Raw genomic sequence first — 21784 nt, forward strand, 5'->3', positions numbered from 1 at the left:
GTTAGAATTCTCTCAAAAGTAAATTAAAAGTATTGAACGAATTAAAGGGTATACTAAGCTACAAAATTACGGAAGGCTTGGAAAAGTACTTGTAATGAGTTCCTTCGACCATGCTAATTATTAATGCATATATGTGTCTTTCTTTTGCGCATTAATTTCTTTTATAATTATTAAATTCTAGGACTCCTTGAATCTAAAAATAGTTTAAAAGGTTGCGTGTACCACGGTTTTACTCATACTTAAAAAATGAAAGTGATCGGAGACAAACACACTGAGAAAATTTATTTTAGATCACTTTATCATATAATAAGTTAAATAGAGTGATGAGATTTATGCAACTTCACGAATTTTAAGACAAGGTATTCATATTCGGATTATTTTTCACATATACTAATTTACCAATTAGAATTTTAAAACGTGCTTTGGCAGTATTTTTGAGCCAGGAAAATGAGGAAAAAACATCCACTTTAGAAACTACTTCAACTTCATTTGAAATTTGTAATATTGTTTGTGGTGTATACGCATCTGTGTGAAGATAATAAAAATGGGGGAAGGGAGCAAGGTATGTGTGACAGGAGGCACTGGTTACATTGGTTCATGGCTCATCAAGAAGCTACTGGACAAGGGTTATACTGTTCATGCAACTCTCAGAGATTTGAGTCAGTATTCTCTCTCTGTCTCTTTCTCTTTCTCTTTCTGTCATATCTAAGTTTTTATTCATATTTTGGAACATAATCATCAGAGAACGAGTCAAAGGTAGGGCTGTTAAAGAGCCTTCCTCATGCAGAAGGCAAACTGGTTCTGTTTGAAGCTGATATTTACGACCCAATTCAATTTGATCCTGCAATTCAAGGATGTGAGTGTGTGTTTCATGTTGCTACTCCCTTCACCCACGAACCAGGTTCATCTCAGGTTCGTTTCTTTAACTCAATCTGTTTAAGGCATGGGATGAAATTCTTGAAAGTATAATTTTAATCTTCTAATACTATACACGAGTGATGTGATGATAAGATGCATGCATATATACATATATAGCAGTACAAGGATACTACGGAAGCAGCAGTTGCAGGTGCGAAAAGCATTGCCCTGTCATGTGTGAGATCAGGGACGGTGAAGCGTCTGATCTACACTGCTTCTGTTGTATCAGCCTCTCCGCTGAAAGAAGATGGGAGTGATTTCAAAGATGTAATGGATGAAACTTGCTGGACTCCTCTCAATGATTCCTTGGACTACGTATTCCCTGATCCTTTTTACAAGGTTAGTTCCTAATATTTTATTCTTCAATTTGTTTCAAAGAAAGAATTTGGATTCCTACTACTCCATGCTCTCATTTGCACTTTTTTTTCTCAGTTGGGATATAAGGAAATTAAGCGGATGACATTATATAAACTCATTGCCTAAGGTTATGAGATAGAGTGGTTTCAATTTCTTAACTGGGATATTTCATTGATACTGTATTTCCTTTAAAAAAATACATGATACAAATGAATTGAAAAAAGTAGAAGGATGTCTTTCCATAAAAAAAGATATAAGGAGTTAGTAACAGTAGGCAATAGTTTGCATGAAAGATAATTTACCTCAGGTGTTAGGATAGAAGCCACCCCAAATTCACAACATAATCATTTAGAGGATTCAGCTAACTGTAAAGTAAGGTGAGTGATTAATAATTTTAGTCATAAACGAGGAAAATCATTATTGATATAAAGTCTCGTACTACAGATCAATCTTGGGAATTTTATCAGTTGATTTTCTTACATGATTGAGATTATTTATCACTACCGTTCACTTTACAAGAATCAAACATGAACAGAGTTGCAAATATACAAATGTTGACTTTATTGTATTGGTCTTATATTTAAAGGACTATGCTTATTCAAAAACGCTGTCTGAGAAACATCTGTTGAGCTATGGGAATGATGAAAATGGTGGAAGAAAATTGGAGGTAGTAACTCTCCCTTTCGGACTAGTGGGAGGTGACACCCTCATATCTTCCACACTCGGTAGCAGGGTAGTTTGTATTGCACAGATCGTGCAAAATGAAATAGCCTACACAGCACTCAAGTTCCTAGAAGGATTACTGGGTAAAATTCCTCTTGCACACATTGATGATGTCTGTGAAGCTCATATTTTCTGCATGGAAAGCACCTCCATCAGTGGAAGATTCTTGTGTGCAAGTTCTTACATTTCTTTGCAAGAGATGGCTAACCATTACGCTCGTTATTATCCAGAATTCAATGTGAAACAAGAGTCAGTGGTTGGCTGTTCTTTATTATTGCTAGAAGTTTACTATTTCTCGGTCTTTTTGTGTTTGTTTATGAAGGAACTAACTCAAAGGCCTAAATTGTAGAATCTTTTACGAACAGAGATGCTAAAAAAGGACATTTTCCATGGAATAACTTTAAGGATGATTAAGATCAAATATGTACTTGATTGTATAGTCTTGGAAAACAGAAGTTTTCTTCCTTTTAGTTGTTTACAGTTTTCATCTGAGAATTACATTTCAGAGATGAAGATGGGCAGAGGAAGGATATCAAGTGGACCTCAACAAAGCTGTGTGACAAAGGATTTGTATTCAAATATGATGCGAAGATGATATTGGATGATTGTATCAAATGTGCAAGAAGGATGCGTGAACTCTAGTCTCCATCTTGTGCTGTATATTCTTGTAATACAGCAAATACCAGACATCTGCGTCTCTTATTACTGTTTCATTTTTCTTTTTTATTAAAAATTAATCTGAGTTTCAGATCAACTAAAAAAGCGTATTATTGGATTATGAGAGTTACGAAGTTGAAAGGGATTTGGATGTAATGTAGTGTCTAAATTTCATATGGAATAGTATAAGAAGTTGTCTTGGTTAACAAAACTACTAGCTATTAAAACTGGTTCTCTGCGATTTTCAGAAAGAAATAACTAAGAAGGGTTCTTTCCAACAAGAAAGTTGTGTACTGTCTATATTATGAGCCTCAGTGATATAGGGATTTAAATAAAAGGCACGTATTAGAGAACAAAATTATTTCCAAACTCGACGAACGTTTAATTGAGCTTACAGCTTCAATTCGGCAAGCAATTGAAGCATCGGTTGATCGGCGCATCTTGGAGACCTTACACCGGACCTCTGAATTTGGGAATGATGCTTCAGGGCACAGTCCTAATTCTAGAGGTGCCCGCAACTCGAACTCCACCTATTCTTGTGGCACCCGTTTGGCTCGAATCGATTTTCCACGCTTTGGCGGTGATGCAATCCAACAGTGGATTTATCAGTGTGAAACGTTCTTTGCGATTGACGGCACTCCGGAAGATTTTCGGGTGAAATTAGCGGTAATCCATTTTGAAGGAAAGGCACTGCAGTGGCATACTTCTTTTATTAAGACTCTTCCAGTCGGTCACCTTCCAACTTGGACCGACTTTACCCGTATATTGATAGATCGTTTTGGTGAGATCGATGATGACCCGATGTCGGACCTTATGAAATTAAGGCAAACTGGTTCTGTGGTTGAACATCATGATCACTTTGATGTTATAACTTCTCGATTGGATCTCAGTGACAACCATTTGTTAAGTTGTTTCTTAGGCGGTTTGGAAAAGGATATTCAACTGACTGTCAAAATGTTTCAGCCCCAGGATTTAAGGAAGACATTCCATTTGGCTAAATTGTATGAGTCCGCTTCTGCTTCAAACATGCCGCCCAAATTTTCTCTTAAATCCCCGAGTGCATATACGAATACAATGGCCATTTTGCCTCCACCGAAACCTTTGAACAAACCACCTGACTCACAGACAAACCAACGACACGCTAATAAGAAACCCACTCCTGCTTTTATGATTGAGAGGAGATCAAAGGGCCTTTGCTATTTTTGTGATGAACCTTACAGCCCTGCCCATGCTGTGACACATAAGAAATTGGAGATTCATGTTCTGGAGGTAAGTAACAATGAGGAGGAACTTGTCGATCAGCTTGATGATACACACGAAGATGATAATCCTTCCTTGGACCCTCACATCTCAGTTAATGCCTTGACTGGTATTGCAACCTTCAACACTATGAGGGTGACTGGTTACTTTAAGAAGAAACCCCTGCATATACTCATTGACAGCGGCAATACCCATAATTTCTTGGATGAGTCAGTAGCTAAACAATTGGGCTATCCGTTGACTGCTATTTCCCCTTTAAGTGTAGCAGTGGCTGATGGGGCTCGAGTAAACATCACTGCCATTGCTAAACATTTTCCTTGGACAATGCACAACAGGGAATTTACCTCAAATATGCTTCTAATTCCTTTAGGATGTTGTGATGTGGTATTAGGAATTGAATGGTTGGTTACCCTCGGAGACATTACTTGGAATTTTGATAAGTTGACTATGCAATTTTCTGTCCAGGGCAAGAGGATGGTTTTGCGAGGTACTACTGACATTGGGCTGAAAACTGCTAGAAAAAGACAGTTGCAGAAAACAATTACTGGTGGTGTTCATTTATCCCTATTGCAATTGTGTGACCAGGATAACGATTTTCTCTTCCACTCCTTGACTACACATGCGGACTGCCAGCTCATTCCTAACTCTATAGAAGCATTATTGTTGCAATTTCATGATATTTTTCAAGAACCTACCACTCTGCCTCCTACACGACCTGGTCATGATCACAAAATTCCCTTGGTTACAGGCGCCAATCCTATCAACAAGCGGCCCTATAGATATGTTAAACAGCAGAAGGATATTATTGACAAATTGGTGCATGACTCTCTTAAATCTGGTATCATACAGCAAAGTAGCAGCCCTTTTGCTAGCCCTGTTGTTTTGGTTGGAAAAAAAGATGGCTCTTGGAGACTCTGTGTAGATTACCGAGACCTTAATAAACAAACCATTAAGGATAGATTTCCTATTCCTTTAGTGGATGATCTGTTAGATGAGTTACATGGTTCTATGGTGTTTTCTAAAATTGATTTACGGTCCGGATATAATCAAGTACGAATGGAGGATGGTGATATTCATAAAACTGCATTTAAGACCCACGGAGGTCACTTTGAGTATTTAGTTATGCCATTTGGCTTAACTAATGCTCCAGCCACCTTCCAAGGTCTCATGAATGATGTTTTCAAGGATTATTTGCGACACTTTCTTTTGGTGTTCTTTGATGATATTTTAATATACAGCAAGGATCTTCCACATCACCTTTCGCATTTGCATAGCGTATTGTTGACTATGCGCCAAAATTCTTTGTATGCGAAGAAATCCAAATGCTACTTTGGTGTAGAACGAGTTGAGTATTTAGGCCATTTTATCACAAAGGAGGGTGTATCCACCGACCCTGCAAAAATCTTGGCTGTCCAGAATTGGCCTATTCCAACGTCCTTGAAACAGTTGAGAGGATTTTTGGGACTTGCCGGTTACTATCGACGCTTTGTTCGGGGTATGGTAGTATTGCACGGCCATTGACTAATATGTTGAAGAAAGATAGTTTCTATTGGTCTGAGGAGGCCAAGGCTGCATTTCAATCTCTCAAGGATTGTTTGACCCAATCTCCAGTATTAGCATTACCTAATTTTTCTAAGGTGTTTGTGGTTGAGGTGGATGCTTCAGGTTCGGGAATTGGTGTTGTCCTGATGCAAGATCACCACCCAATTGCTTTTATTAGCCGGGTTCTCAATATGCAACAACAATCACTTTCCACCTATGAAAAAGAATTGCTTGCAGTGGTTTTCGCAGTCCAAAAATGGAGGCATTATTTGTTGAATAGACACTTTGTTATCCGCACAGACCATAGAAGCTTGCAGTATATATTGAGTCAAAGATTGACTACAGCATTCCAACTAGAAATGGCTGGTGAAATTAATGGAATTTGATTTTACAATTGAATTCAAACAAGGCAGGGAAAATGTAGCAGCCGATGCTTTATCTAGACAAGAATCTGTGGACTGCCAAGCTATCACAACTCTCATCCCTGAAAGCAACATGTTGAATAGAATTATAGCTTCTTGGCAGATTGATGTGAGCATTCAAAAACTGCTCCAGGAATTACAAAAAGATACTTCCTCACATAAACATTATACTTGGACTCAAAATGAACTTAGAAGGAAGGGCAGATTGGTTGTAGGGAAAGATGGTGCCTTGAGAAATGAGTTATTGCATTGGGTACATGCAGGTTCTACTAGTGGCCACTCTGGTAGGGATGCTACATTAAAACGGTTGAAATCCGTAGTATATTGGCGGGGTATGACCAAAGATGTTAGTCGGTTTGTACTAACATGTGAGATCTGTCAAAAATGCAAATATGACACATCTGCTTCTCCAGGTTTACTGCAACCCTTACCAATACCAGAGAGGATATGGCAGCATATCACCATGGATTTTATTGAAGGTTTACCACTAAACAAGTTATATATGTGGTGGTGGACAGATTAAGCAAGGCTGCTCACTTCATGTCCTTAAAACATCCTTATAGTGCTACTGAAGTTACTCAATCCTTCTTGGACAACGTGTTCAAATTGCATGGTTTTCCAGATTCTATCACCAGTGACCGAGACCCCATCTTTGTTAGTCAATTCTGGAAGGATTTGATGTCACTACAGGGAGTTCAATTGCACCTTTCATCCGCTTATCATCCCCAAACCGATGGTCAATCTGAAGTTGTGAATAGATGTTTGGAGACGTTCTTGCGTTGTATGTGTTGTGATACTTCCCATGAGTGGGCTAAATGGCTTCCTTTAGCCGAATGGTGGTACAATACCACCCATCATACTGCCATAAAGTGCAGTCCTTATGAGGTGATGTTTGGACAACCCTCTCCACTTTACCTTCCTTATTTACCAGGGGAGTCAAAGGTGGAAATCATTGACAGAAGTTTGCAGAAACGAGAGGAGGCCTTAAAAGCTAGTCAAATTTCACATGAAAAGGGCGCAAGATAGAATGAAGCAATTGGCTGATAAGAAGAGGAGTGACCGATCCTATGATATTGGTGATTTTGTGTATGTGAAGCTCCATCCATACCGCCAAATTTCTGTGGCATTTAGATCAAATGCCAAATTAGCACCTAAATATTTTGGCCCATTTCAAATAGTGGATCAGATTGGAGCAGTGGCTTATAAGCTCAGGCTTCCGCAGGGGTCAAAAATTCATGATGTTTTTCACATTTCGCAACTTAGAAGAAAGGTGGGTCACGCACCTAGTTCCAACTCACTTCCTGCAGAGTTTGACGGTGTTATGGGGGGCAAAGAACTTGAGGAAATTCTGGATCGAACAACTGTAAAAAGGGGCAACAAAGCTGTAACCAAAGTCTTAGTGAAGTGGAAGCACCAATTGTTAGAAGATGCCACTTGGGAATACTTCTTTGATTTAAAGAAGAAATATCCGAATTTTAATCCTTGAGGTCAAGGATTTTTTTGAAGGCAGGGGAATCGATATAGGGATTTAAATAAAAGGCACGTGGTTCCACGTGGCAGTCAATACTTTAATTACTTCTGTTGCATTTCTGTTAGAAGGTAGTAAAATTTGTTATTCCTTTTGGTTTTTAAATAAATACTCTTCTCAGAGGGGAGGAAACACACGATTCTTACCACAGAAACAACTTTCTTCTTCTCAAATTCTCTGGTTCGGATTCAGGTTTGAATCCCTAAATTCTTGAAGTTCTTCGAATAATCTCTGTTCCTATACTTCCTAGTCATGAATTGAAAATGTCATATGAAGATCAGATTGTTTGAATTTTAAATCTATATTTTACGTCAAATTTACAAACAAAAACATACGCCCTCCAATCTTCACCAAACAGTAATGATTGATTGAATTCCCTTACTGCCAGGTATCGGAATCCTTGGGCCAAATTGATCACAATATTTTTCTCTTGTTTAGTGATATGAAATTGAACATTGACCATAATTATAGACAACAGCTAATATGAGAACTCATTCATTTCAGAAACTCAATGCTGAAGAGCCCAAAGAAACACCGGAACCAATTACAAGTAACAAAATGCACAAGTACACAACAGCTACAAATTATTTACGCACTAACCCTAGGTAAAAACGTTCATTACATACAGGAAAACTCTACTAAACTTGCATGACAAGGAGGTTTCACTGTCTTCGTTTATCAACGTGACTCATGATACCCTTCCATAGCCAGGATCTAAGGTTCACCAGTTAATCCAGAACAGACTATGGCATTGGCTACGCTGTTCTTAGTTGGTACCCACTCTTTAACTATCTAAGTGGAAGTGCAGGGAAGTTCGAATGAAGAGAAAAAGTCAGGGTTGTTGAAAGGGAAATCCGTGTCAAAATCCCCTTTATGAAGAAAAATGTCCAAATCCAGGATTGGGGAGTTGGTTACTGAAGTTGGGGCCGAAAATGTCTCAGTGATATCAGACTCTGAGGTTTGAATCTGTTGACATAACAGTTCAGTGCTGTTCAAGTAGCACGCTGACAAACAGAAAGGGTTTGATTCTGAAGTGGCAGGTGATATGAATGCAGGAGAAAAGCTTTCGGTGAAATGGTTTTCAAAAGTAGACTCGGGTAAAATGTCCTCGTTTTCTGATCCATTTGATTGAGAAGGAAATGAAAACCATGGAAAGGTATCTTCCTTGATTTCCAATTCCTCGGTTTTGACTCTATGCTCTGTTTCAAAGGCGAAAATCCCCACTGGGGTTTCTTGTATTTTCTCTTTAATTGGTTGATTGGTTTCATCATTGTGGAACTGATTTTCCCCCAAACCCATCTTTATGTTTGATGGGAATGCCTTGTTCAAATACTTAGCTTGCGTGCACGTATGTCTTCCTCTGTAGGTCACCTCAATTGTTGTCGGATCTTCATCTGACCTTTGAACTTGTTTAGTTGCCAGACACCCTTGAACATTTCTATGTGTGCATCTGTAATATCCTCTGCAATGCAAACCACAAGTTATCAGTTTTTGGCAAAACTAAAAAATAGTTTCTTCTTTTTCTTTACAGATTGGCAAAGTAACGTGTATTCTTTTATGATCCTTTTTATTTGCATTCAAGTTTATAGTACAGTCTGTCAAAAAATAATGAGAAAAAAGGCCTTAATGTTCTGTTCTTGTCTATCATTATAAATTCGCTTGCAATTTGCATGTCATAGCATTTAATAATGAATGGGGTACATGAGCAGCCAAACCCAGAACCAGCATGGCACTCTAGAACAAGTTGGTCCATTTGATAAGAGTGCCACGTTTGTCCACTGCAACGACGTATATCATTTGCACAACTCACACAATTAACCCCATTAATACAACTCGACACCTTTTACAATAGGAACGAATTTAGCTTCATTTGAATTAGTTTACAGATTGGAAAAATTAACCACTGATTTTTCAGTAACCAGGAAAAAATTGAATCCATGCATACATTTAATCAAACTTGTTTAATTTATAACAATGAAAGTTAAATGAGAAGAGAGCTTCTAACTGACCTTGGAAACTTGGCTCCAAGAATATCCTTCTGCCCGTATTTCCTCCAGCTATATCCATCATCCAAAGACCCCTCGAGTCCTGTTCTTGAGCAAATCTTCACTTGCTCCGTCCATCTAGGCATGGTCTTTCTGCAGCCAAAAATTCAAAGGGTTCCATATTGAAATCAGAACACCAGTCTCAATAATTGACAGAATTCACAGAAACAAGAACTTGGTAGCTCGTGATATTACCTTTTCTTGAGGACAGCTTTGTGATCTAATTCACGGTCCACAACCTCACTTTTGGGACTCCCTCCATTCGTAAAAGAACAATGGGAATCCATCATGGTGGCACTGGTGGTTTTGGCCTCTCCTACAATGGACCCCCAGTTCAGCATGGTGAGTGCTTTCTCATAGGAGGAGAGAATTTTATCAACCAACAATTCATTAGCTTCATGGGACGATGGAGAAGAAGAAACCAGAAGGTTACCGAGCTGCTTTGCTAGCTCCTTTCCTTGGATAAGTTCATGGATGAGGCTAGAGTGTTTTCTTTTGGGGCTCTGTTCCATTTGGTGTAAATCAACTAACAAGAACAAAACAACAGATAGGGAATTACTCTCCTACTTGGTTGCACTAAGGCCTTGAATTCCTCAGTTGAGGGATTTGATCATATTAAGGAGAATATCCAAGGCAGAATGAAGTAGTGATGTTGTGCCAAATGAAGGGGATGCTAAAGTGAGGAGATATAAGGCAGCAAAGTAAGACTTAAAGTGAGTGTGAAATATACACAAGACTTGGTTTGGAAGGTGAGACGAAGAGGGATATATAAGAGTGAAAAATTTGAACGGAAGGAGATACTTTTGACTGGCTAAACCGAACGAGTTTTCCACAACGTGGGTCCATGATAGTGGAGAGTTTAGTGTGTGCATAGATTTGTTGGAGTCTTTGAGAGTGATCTTTTTTATTTCATGTGCTGACTCTTTCAAACCCCTTGTGTGGGTCAAGAGATCCTCACGCGTTCTTTCCTCCCTATGGAAACAAGTCCGAAGATTCTTCTATTCCACCTCGTCATTTCCAGTTCAATCTCTTACCTTCCAAGCACTTTTCTCTTATTTTGAACACACGTTACTTTACTCCTCATAAAGTTCTTACACTTTCCATCAGGGGATAAAAAAGATAGAAAAACCGAGAAATCAGAAACAATTACACAGGATGTTATAACATGTTAAGAATTGATACGTCTTTGGAGGAAGACAATTAGGAGACAGACATTATTAATAAGACATGAATTCAATAGAGACATCAAATTAAATTGATGTCCAAAATGTTAAAGACAATAAGTTTATCCATGCTCGTCTTTGTCATTTTTAGTGTTAAAACTCGGAGTCAATCTTAAATTGCAAACAAAAAAATGAGTAAAAAGTAGTTTAATCTTTTGGTAGGAGCTACCGAAGGTGATGGTGAGGGTGAAAGGAAGGGACCAGTGTTGTTGATGTTGAACAGGACGAAACGACAGAAAGGGATGGATGTTGTTATCGTGATGTAATGTGCATCACACTGCGTATGATGTTAATGCTCTAACGTGAGTCTCATTCCTTCCCATTAATTGCCCTTCTTAGACTAAATTAAAATATTTTCATCTCACACTTATCCCAACATTAATACCTGACGATAACACATGATGCATAAATTAACCTTGTTACTATAATACTCAAGTTGCGTCACATTTAAAAAAATGAGATTTAATTGAGATCAATCAAAATCTAAATACTTTATTAAAATTTTAAAACAAAATGAAAATTAACAGGAGAATTTAAACCTTTAATAAAAGACACGTATGAATTTCTGTAATTCATTTATATCAAAATTAAACAACTTTCAATTATTTTAATAACCAAATTTGACTTTTTTTTTCTTGCATAATTAATTGGTGTGTAGTTAAGATAATTATTTACTTAAACTTTTACAACTTTAGTCTGTATGTTTTCAATTAAATTACACTTATTTATTAAAATATTAATATTTATATAACTTATCCTATAATATTATTATATATGGATTTAATCTTTAAACTTGAATACGAAGTTAAAGATTATTGTGATTAAGTCAACTTAATTATCAATTCACGAAGAAACCTATAAGTACAAATTAAAGATTATTATAATTTTTGCAAAATATTTATTATTGTATTAATTATTCGACCCTTTAATAATTAACTAACTTTAAGTATTGGAATATTTTTAGTAATTTAAAAGTAACACACGAATAATAAAAAAAATAGTTAATTGAATAAGTTAAAATAAACACTTGATCTCAAATAAGTTTCTACCCAGTATTGTATTAATTAATTAATAATAAAATAACCTTTTTCTTAATATTATTTTTTCGTTAAAATGCAGCTAAATTTACCCGGGTGGTTGTTTAGAAGACACAAACATGACGTATCGTAAGACGCCAAAAATAATGTTGTTGAATTTGAATAATTTGTTTTCAGTATTAAATATACTGAAATTGTCTTATTTTTTTAAGAAAAAATTAGATAAAAAATATTTTTTAAATGTTGCATACTTGAATTATAATATAATATAGCTCAATATAATAAGTATTATAACAATAAGTATTATAATATAATATAGCTCATTTAAATAAAATTATAAATAAATCATATATAACAATTAATATTTAACTTGCAAACATTAAAAGAAGAAAGAAATTTATTTTTTAGTTTGAGTGGAAATATTTTTGTATTAGCAAAAATATGTTTTCTAAAATGAAAATTGGATAGAAACTTAATTGAATTGTAGCGTTATTTTTGTTTGAATAAAGAAATCTTCACTTTAGTAAAAATAAAATAAAAAACAAGGTTATTTTTAATTCTATTTTCTATATTATATTTTTGTTTGAGCGAAAATCGTTCACTTCAGAAAAATATCACATAATTCAATCTTAATAACAAAATCAAAACTAATTTTAAAAAAACATTTCAATAACACTACTACTAAACAATTCAAATAATCAATTTGAATCATCTTTTACTCATTAATTTAACCTTGGTTGTTTAACTCAAAATATTATTATTTATGCTCCTATCAATTTTACATAATATCATAAGAAATAATTCAAAACTCGATTAAAAAAAACTTTATAATTAAGTTACATAATAATCTAGTCTATAAATTAATATATCTAATTCATAACATTTTAAATAATTATTCATCAAACAAAATTTAACAACATTCAATCAAAACATATTTTCAATCAACTATAATCTCTACATAAAACCTAAAATCAAGTGAGTATGTCACCTTTACATAAAGATAATAAAGATTGAATATCTTAAGATTTCTATAAAGAAAAATGTAACATCCCAAAAATTCACCCTATCAAATTCAAACTCAACAAAAATATTATAATAATACATTTACAGTAACACCCCGTAACCTCATACTTAACCCTATACATATATTTTAAGCTCAAATTTAACTACAAATATAAAACATTGAATCTTTCTAATTTGGTCTTCCATCTCTTTCTTCATTCGCACCAGATCACGCGACAATCCTTCATCTGCTCCCGTACAACAAAAACGTTATACGATCATCGCAAGAATAAGATTTTTCCGATACATGCACAAATAAGTAAGGGTTAGCTAACATGCAACACAACAATTATAAAACATGCATAAATGCTTTGATATAAACATCATATAAAATTTATATCAGACATCCTCATATACCATCATACCACAATTCTTACTAGACATTCATCCGGATGATACGTTGATGAGCGGTCACGGGAGGTTATGCACTTGTGATGACTTCTACTTTTTCTTACAATTACACTTCTAAAATACTTCATACCATTCACAAGGTTAGTCCCCTCACTATGTCCAAAACCGGCACACAGACCAGGACCTCCTACTCCTCTCACCACATAATTCATCCTTCTCTACATGAGACTGGATGATTATTAGAGTATCAGGATAACCTCCAACTACGGGACCCTCAACATCAACATACACACTAACAACATAACTTTTCAGAATCTCTCCATGAGATTCATACTATACATGTTCCTCAACTTACATTATACCATTACAAAACCTCCCCACAATACTCATATCATGAGCAAATGCATGATCTCATATCAATGCCATGAGATACATTTATCATAATAATTATCATACCTCATGCATTCACACATATCACATTACATCCTATATTCCAAACATTTATACGCATAAATTCATCCAACTTAGAATCCAATACTAAAAGTAGAATACATTTGAACGAGCACTGTTCACCAAACTCAACTGAACGAAATGCTACTGGACGATCGCTATCTGCCAAACGTTATTCACTGAACACTGTTTGATTGGATCCTATTTGAATGAACGCTAGGGAATCAATGAACTATTGAGCCGAACACTGAAACTCGGGACCCAAACCAAACACTCTTAAAACGAACATGGATCAAACACTAGACCGAACGCTCGAAGCCGAACGCTAGGTTGAGCCCCAATTGAACAAACGTTAAAAGGTCAAATCTCACCGAACACTGCCTATGATGAACATTATCTGAGTGATACATCATCGAGACCAAACACTTATAATCTAACCTAAGCATATTCCAGATCGAACGCTATAAATTACTAATCACATAATAATAACGAACGCTTAAGATTGGAACTTAAGACTATCAAATTAATACCGAACGTTCACTATGGACAATTTCTATCTGGGAATGAACATAAATGAAACCGAACTACCTATCATTAATACAGAACGCTTACGATCGGAGTCTGAGAATACCAAGTCCAACAGTGGAGGACGCTCGTCCAACAGTGGAGGACGCTCGTCCAACAGTGGAGGACGCTCGTCCAACAGTGGAGGACGCTCGTCCAACAGTGGAGGACGCTCGTCCAACAGTGGAGGACGCTCGTCCAACAGTGGAGGACGCTCGTCCAACAGTGGAGGACGCTCGTCCAACAGAGGAGGACGCTCGTTCAGCCAGGCCGGGGACGCTCGTTCAGCCAGACAAGGGACGCTCGTTCAGCCAGGACCCTCGTTCAGCCAGGACGCTCGTTCAGCCAGAGGACGCTCGTTCAGCCATAGGACGCTCGTTCAGCCAGAGGACGCTCGTTCAGTCAGAGGACTCTCGTTCAGTTAGAGGACGCTCGACAGCCAGAGGACGCTCGACAGCCAGGACGCTCGTTCAGCCAGGACGCTCGTTCAGCCAGAGGACGCTCGTTCAGCCAGAGGACGCTCGTTCAGCCATAGGACGCTCGACAGCCAGAGGACGCTTGACAGCCAGAGGACGCTCGACAGCCAGGACGCTCGTTCAGCCAGGACGCTCGACATTGCTGAGGAAACTTGACTAAGGACGAACGTTTAAGATTTCTAACTTTATCAATGGACGAACGCGAACATTCGTTATCTTAGAGCACCAAACCGAACACTCATATACTTTGGCCGACCACTATTTGGTCGAGCACAAATTGGACGAACGTCCAATTTGATTTACCAAAATTGGACGAACGTCCAATTTTGACTCACCAAAATGGGACGAGCGTGCATTCTGCAGAATTCTGCAGAATTGCACAGAATGCAGAGAAAACCCAGAAACCCATATCTTTCACCCCTTTTCCCAGATTTGCAACATGATAGTTCTACAATTACCCATACAGATTTATAGCAAAGAAGGATACCCTAAACATAAAATTATTCATCAAAAATATTAAATAATCATAATATGATATCAAACATATTATTCCTACGATTCATATACCCAATTTTAGCTCCCCCTTACCTGGTTTCTCCAAGCACAACCATGTCTACCACCCGCAACCTCATATCCCGGACTAGCACCTTCACCTCCTCCAGCTTCTTCCATCACCATAACCACCCCTTTTTTTGTTCCATCACTGCCAAATCGGCCACCGTGCCACTGATCCAGCCACCTCAACCCAGCCTCTGATCCTGTCTGCTCTCTCTCCGGCGTCTCTGTGCCACGTCTGACTAACTGGCTGCTCCTCACCACCGCGATCTGGCCTCCACGTCACTGCTCCTTCGATCCAGCCACGGCAACCTAGGGAGGGGTTTCACCTCCGCCGCACCTGCATACGGACCACCGTCTACCTTGAAGTATCTACAGGAGGCTGATTTGGCTGTGTGTGAAAGACGATGATGTTGGCTGGAAGGAAAAGATAGAGAAGAAAAAGGATGAAGATGGGTGATGAGCAGAGAGGAGTCAATTATCCCCCCCTTTTGATGGAAGGGTGCGTCCAGTAATAAAATACTCCCAATAATGCACTCCAATTATTGCATTCTAATAATGCAATGGGTGATTGATTGCCGTATTCCCACCTCCAAAAATTTACGGTCCTCACAAAAAACATAATAACTTTCTTTACCTTAGAAGACTATCCAAAGAATATTTCAAAAGAAAAAAGTATCTAACATCACAAAAATTCAGTATGTGATAAAATAAGTTAAACTTGAATATTTCAATTAATCTTATTAATATCGATAACAAAAACATCTATACAAATTTATTTTTTAATTTAGATTTAACATGTCATGAAAACTACAAGTTTATATATATATATATATATATATATATATATATATATATATATATATATATATATATATATATATATATATATAATATTCTCACAAGAGTCAGTGATAAACGCATCACATGTATAAATATTATTTGATGATGTTAAAATATGCAAATTGTAAATTATGAGCTACTAATAGAAATATAAAATGATGTTGTGATAAAAAATTTAGAAAATAATTTATTTGAATTTTTTTTTTTAGGATAATCCATATTATTCAGATAAACAATTTTTAGAAAATTAAAATTTATAATTTTATAAAAGTAATTACATTATTTAAAATAAAATTTTATTTTAAATTTTACTTGCAAAAGTTTAAAATTATTTATATTTACGTTTTTTTTTTGTTTCATATTCATCGAGACATTGTTAATTTTATGAAGTCTAATACTCCTTTTTGGGGTTGGATAAGTTTTGTTTTTTTATATTTATATGGATATGAGTTATTTTTTTTATCTTTAGAAATATTTTGTTATTGGTGTGAATCATTTTTATTTATAGTTTGAATCAAAGTTTTATCGGTTAATGTTGGATTTTTTTTTCATATGTCACTTCAAATTTTCAATTGATATTTATTGTAATTTTTTTTAATATTTGTGGTGATTGTAACATCCCAAAAATTCTCCCTTTAAAATTCAAAATTTAAAATATTGTAATAATACAATTACATTAACACCATGTAACCTCAAACTTAATTCTATACATAAGTTTAAGCTCATAGTTGACTGCAGAGATATCATTGAATCCCGCTAAACTGTTCTTCCAAATCTTCCTTCATCTACACCAGATCATGCGACAATCCTTCCTCTGCTCCCGTATAACAAATACGTTATACGATCATCGCAAAAATATAGTTTTCCCGGCACAAACAAACAAGTAAGGGTGAGCTAACATGCAACACCGCAATTATAAAACATGCATAAATGCTTTGATAAAAACATCATATAAAATTTATGTCAGACATTCACATATACCATCATACCACAATTCCTACTAGACACTCATCCGGATGATACGTTGATGAGCGGTCACGGGAGGTTATGCACTTGTGATGACTTCTACTTTTCCTTACAAATACACTTCCAAAATACTTCATACCATTCACAAGGTTAGTCCCCTCACTATGTCCACACCGGAACATAGACCAGGACCTCCTGCTCCTCTCACCACATAATTCATCCTTCTCTACATGAGACTGGATGATTATTAGAATATCAGGATAACCTCCAACTACGGGACCCTCAACATCAACATACACACTAATACTATAATTTTATAGAATCTCTCCATGAGATTCATACCATACTCATATTCCTCAACTCACATTACACCTCTATGTAACTCTCCCCGTAATAATCATTTCGTGATCAACTGCACAATTTCATATCAACATAATAAAATACATTTATCACAGTAATTTTATCACATCTCATGCATTCACATATTTTTGTTTCACATGAATTTACCTCAGAGTATATATATATATATATATATATATATATATATATATATATATATATATATATATATATATATATATATATATATATATATATATATATATATATATATATATATATATATATATATATATATATATACACAAAACACATTGCACACTTAAAATAAGAGCAAAAATAACCATGGAACCGAACCCTGTTTACCGAACCCTATTTGGACGAACACTATTTGGACGAACACTATTTGAACGAACACTATTTGGACGAACACTATTTGGACGAACACTATTTGAACGAACACAATTTGAACGAACACTATTTGAGCGAACACTATTTGAATGAACACTATTTGAACGAACGCTATTTGAATGAACACTATTTGAACGAACGCTATTTGAACGAACGCTATTTGAACGAACGCTATTTAATCCATCAAAACCGAACGCTCAACGAAACACTTAACGACGAACGCTCAACGAAACACTAAGGACGAACGCTCACTAGGACGAACGCTCACTGGGATGAACGCTCACTGAACGAACGCTCTCTGGGACGAACGCTCAACGAAACACTTAAGGACGAACGCTCACTAGGACGAACGTTCAACGAAACACTAAGGACGAACGCTCACTGGGACGAACGCTAACTGGACGAACGCTCACTGGGACGAACGCTCAACGAAACACTAAGGGCGAACGCTCACTAGGACGAACGCTCACTTGGACGAACGCTCACTGGAGGAACGCTCAACGAAACACTAAGGACGAACGCTCACTAAAGCCAAGAACGAACGCTCACATTACTACTTAAGGACGAACGCTCTCAATTTGGACGGACGTCCAGTTTCACCACGAACGTTAGGCCGACCAGTATTTGGTCGAGCACTGTTGGGACGAACGTCCAATTTTGATTCACAAAATTGGACGTACGCGCGTTCTGCAGAAATTCTGCAGAAACGCACCAGAGTCCAGAAACCCAAAAACAAACCTCCCCCTTCATCTCCTTCCCAATTTTCACCCAGATTTACAGCAATCACAACATTTCTCAAAAATTAAGAAAATAAATCAAACTCCCCTTACCTCTTGAAGACTTCCTTTATAATATTTGTGATCCATCTCCTCCTAGACTTGCAGCTCCAGATCTCCTAGCAAATTCAGCACCTCTCCACTTTCTCTCCAGATCTTGCTGTAAGAACTCCACTCTCACCAGATTCTCAACCCAGATCCTCCTCTCAGTCCTTCTAAAGTTGGTATAACGTACCTTGGGTGCTCTTTGGACGGTTGAAAATGGAAGGAAGGAAGGGTTCCTTTCCTCTGGATGCTCTCCTCCATGCCAAAAATGAGAGCCTTCTTTTGCCAAAACCTCCCCCCGTAAAATGCCCCCTCTCCTTTTCTCCCTTCCCCCAATAATTCCCCTCCAATCATGCATTCCAATAATTGCCTTCTAATCATGCATCCATGTCCCCACCCTTCCTAAAATACCGATTCTTACAGTGATAAATATTTTTATTATTGACATCAATAATATTTATTATCAATCATTTATTAATATTTTCTTTCACTGAAAAAAAAATTCTAATAATACTAACACTATTTGAGATTTTTGTGGTCTTAACATCAATTGTAATAGTTGTTCAAGTGACATTAATTACAGAGTTGACAACTAAAACATTAACCAACAGCATTATAAACATAGTGTATGATTATAATTAACATTAACAGAAAGCAATCTCTGTCAACATTAATTAAAAAGAATTTAACAAAATCTAGCCAAAGAATAAAATCAGTTGTCAATTAAAAAATTTATTGATTTTTATATTTTTAATTATTAATTAAAATTTAAATACTTTTAATATTTCAATAATAATTAAAATACGCTAACCTTCAAAGAATAAAATTAATTCAAATTGAACATACATTAACGTTATAGAAATTATTAAACTCACACAATGTTAACGAAAGGTTTCCTCGATAGTTATTTCTTTGGCGATATTAATATTAATAGGATTGAATAATGGCCGCATGTTTGGGCATTGAAAATTTCCACGATGGACTCGGAAACGCGTTTGTACTACAAATCAATGATTATTGATTACTCAGCCTCAAAAGCAGTAATGCAAATGCAAGCTTATTTCAACGGTCCACAACGTGGAAAATATTTCATTCAAACATTGAAAACAATACCTCATCTTCAATTCTCTCCTATCCCATTTATCAATTTTAACCTTTCTAAGAATACAAATTTAATATTAATATTTCATTAAAAACTTAAAATATTAATCGGTTTAAAATTTAATGGCCCAAGACCATTCGTGATTTAGGAAGATTATATCTTTTTCTCTACTTAACCTTGTTGAAAGTGTGACCTATTGTTTTGAGGCCTTTGCATCAATTACAATAATAATACTAATAAGAACAAAAGTAATAATAAATTTTATTAAACTCATAAGTAACTTATCTATATTTATTAGTTAGTTTACTAACTATATTAAATTTTATTAGTTTTTTAATATATTTTTTAAATATACTTTTTTGTAAATCTAAAATTAAATATTATGATATCCTATTTTAATAAAGTAATTCTACTAAAATAAGCATTACATAATCAATAATTGAAAATAGATCATTCATAACTAGAAAGTGTTATTACAATTATATAACATAATTATATAAACATGATAAATATAGTTGTATATACAACTCATGGACATTAATAGCTATGAAAAGAAAGCATGAAGTATTTAAAAAAAGATTTTTATATCGACATAATCACAAACTAAAAGCTAGACATTTGTATCATCTTAAGCCAAGGAAAAATCCCTAAATTATGATCTTCTCCTACTCTCACCACATAACTCATTATTATCTACTTGAGTCTAAATGACTGTTAGAATGTCAAGATAACCTTCAATATTAAATCCTTATATCAATGCATACACTAAAGAAACTTAAGTCTAATATACCTTAGATTAGTGCACACCATCCTGATCACATACACAAATAATTCCCTTAATAAGTTTTAAGATTACATCAAACACACAAAATCAATGAACATAGAAATGACTGAATAATTTTGTTAATCCCACTCAGCGAGAGCATCCACTTTATCAGAGAGTAGTTTTTGATGGCTTACTCGCCCAACGACTAGAGGTCTCGCTAAGCACACTAGCACTGGAACAATTTTGCAATAAATCACCCAATGAGCACAGTTATCGCTTAACAAAAAATGCCACTAGAGCTCTCAGGGATTTAATTGCCAAAATTCGTCCAAGGAAGTTTAGTCACGCCTAACAATGACTAAGTCAATGAGCTCTCTAACTTTGAAGTCACTCAACGAGAACATTCTTGCCCAACGACCACCAAGTTTGTGAGCTCTTTGACTTTGACATCATCAGTGATGCAACCCTTCACCAACGAATATGCATAATTGTAGAAAACAAATTTTTGTAATTATGCAAATTTATTCCTACCAAAACCAAATCAAAAGCTTCATACAACCACAAAACATACCAATTATGAATTGCAAATTAACACAGTCCAAATAATCACAATTGTAATACTACTCCTGAAATTACTTCAACATTCATTATACGACCTAGTAATGCAAATTAAGAGCCTATCCCCAAAATTCAACAAATCATGTTCATCACACATAACAATTGATCATACAATCATAATGTAAATACTTAATCCATAAATTAAGCAAATCTAGAACTTAGAAATATTATAATTAGCTTCCTTACTCGTGAGATAGTACAAAATGCTCATAAACCCCAAAACAACTTCCAACACACAAGAAGTTTTATCTATACTTAGAAATAACGTCAACACAATCATACCATACCATTATGATTACTGATCAATAAAGAATCCTAAAGAATGCTCAAAGGACACATGTAATTCAAAAGATAACTGCACACAAGAAAAAGACAGGTTTGATCTAAAAAAGAGCATAAATTTAACTTACTCTAATGAAAAAAATAATTGGTTGGATTCGAAAATCTCATCAAGTGGATTACTACTACGGTCTTTGATCTTCACAAATGAACATAGAGTGAGATATCCTAAAGAGAAGTGAGAAAACTCTAGAAAAGTGATTTATAGAGATGCTGCGTTTTTAAATAATGAAACTCATTTATAAGATTTTATATTATACTAAAACCTTTTAATATTAAAATAATCGAGTGTCAATATTTTGAAAACAAATCATCAATCTTAAAATACCATTTCTAAACCTTTACAAATTATAATAAAAGTTTAAGGTATTTTAGAAAAATAAATATCATTAAATGAGTAAAATTAGTT

The 21784-nt window shown here is 35.6% G+C and overlaps 3 protein-coding genes across 4 annotated transcripts; 2 read left to right on the forward strand and 1 right to left on the reverse strand.

The window, feature by feature from the left end:
- The first annotated feature begins 366 nt into the window (after positions 1-366).
- LOC108343277 (putative anthocyanidin reductase) lies at positions 367-2796 on the forward strand. Of its 2 annotated transcripts, XM_017581456.2 has the most exons (5): positions 367-659; positions 743-912; positions 1039-1257; positions 1862-2247; positions 2505-2796. In XM_017581456.2, exons 1-5 carry the CDS (start codon positions 545-547, stop codon positions 2638-2640), a joined length of 1026 nt encoding a protein of 341 aa, XP_017436945.1. In that variant the 5' UTR covers positions 367-544; the 3' UTR covers positions 2641-2796. The 2 variants fall into 2 exon arrangements, with proteins under 2 accessions (XP_017436945.1, XP_017436946.1); XM_017581457.2 differs by having other exon boundaries at positions 372-659; positions 1036-1257; positions 1862-2796.
- On the forward strand, positions 2776-5436 carry LOC108341562 (uncharacterized). The gene is made up of 2 exons (XM_017579230.2): positions 2776-2807; positions 2979-5436. Exons 1-2 carry the CDS (start codon positions 2776-2778, stop codon positions 5434-5436), a joined length of 2490 nt encoding a protein of 829 aa, XP_017434719.2.
- A 2450-nt stretch (positions 5437-7886) lies between these two features.
- On the reverse strand, positions 7887-10198 carry LOC108343276 (probable WRKY transcription factor 30). The gene is made up of 3 exons (XM_017581454.2): positions 9648-10198; positions 9417-9545; positions 7887-8869 (listed from the first exon to the last, which is right to left on the reverse strand). The coding sequence occupies exons 1-3, from the start codon at positions 9962-9964 to the stop codon at positions 8200-8202; spliced, it is 1116 nt and encodes a 371-aa protein (XP_017436943.1). The 5' UTR covers positions 9965-10198; the 3' UTR covers positions 7887-8199.
- Between the last annotated feature and the right edge of the window lie 11586 nt (positions 10199-21784).

The sequence above is a fragment of the Vigna angularis genome, chromosome 6 (assembly GCF_016808095.1).
Source record: "Vigna angularis cultivar LongXiaoDou No.4 chromosome 6, ASM1680809v1, whole genome shotgun sequence".
In the NCBI taxonomy this organism is placed as follows: domain Eukaryota; kingdom Viridiplantae; phylum Streptophyta; class Magnoliopsida; order Fabales; family Fabaceae; genus Vigna; species Vigna angularis.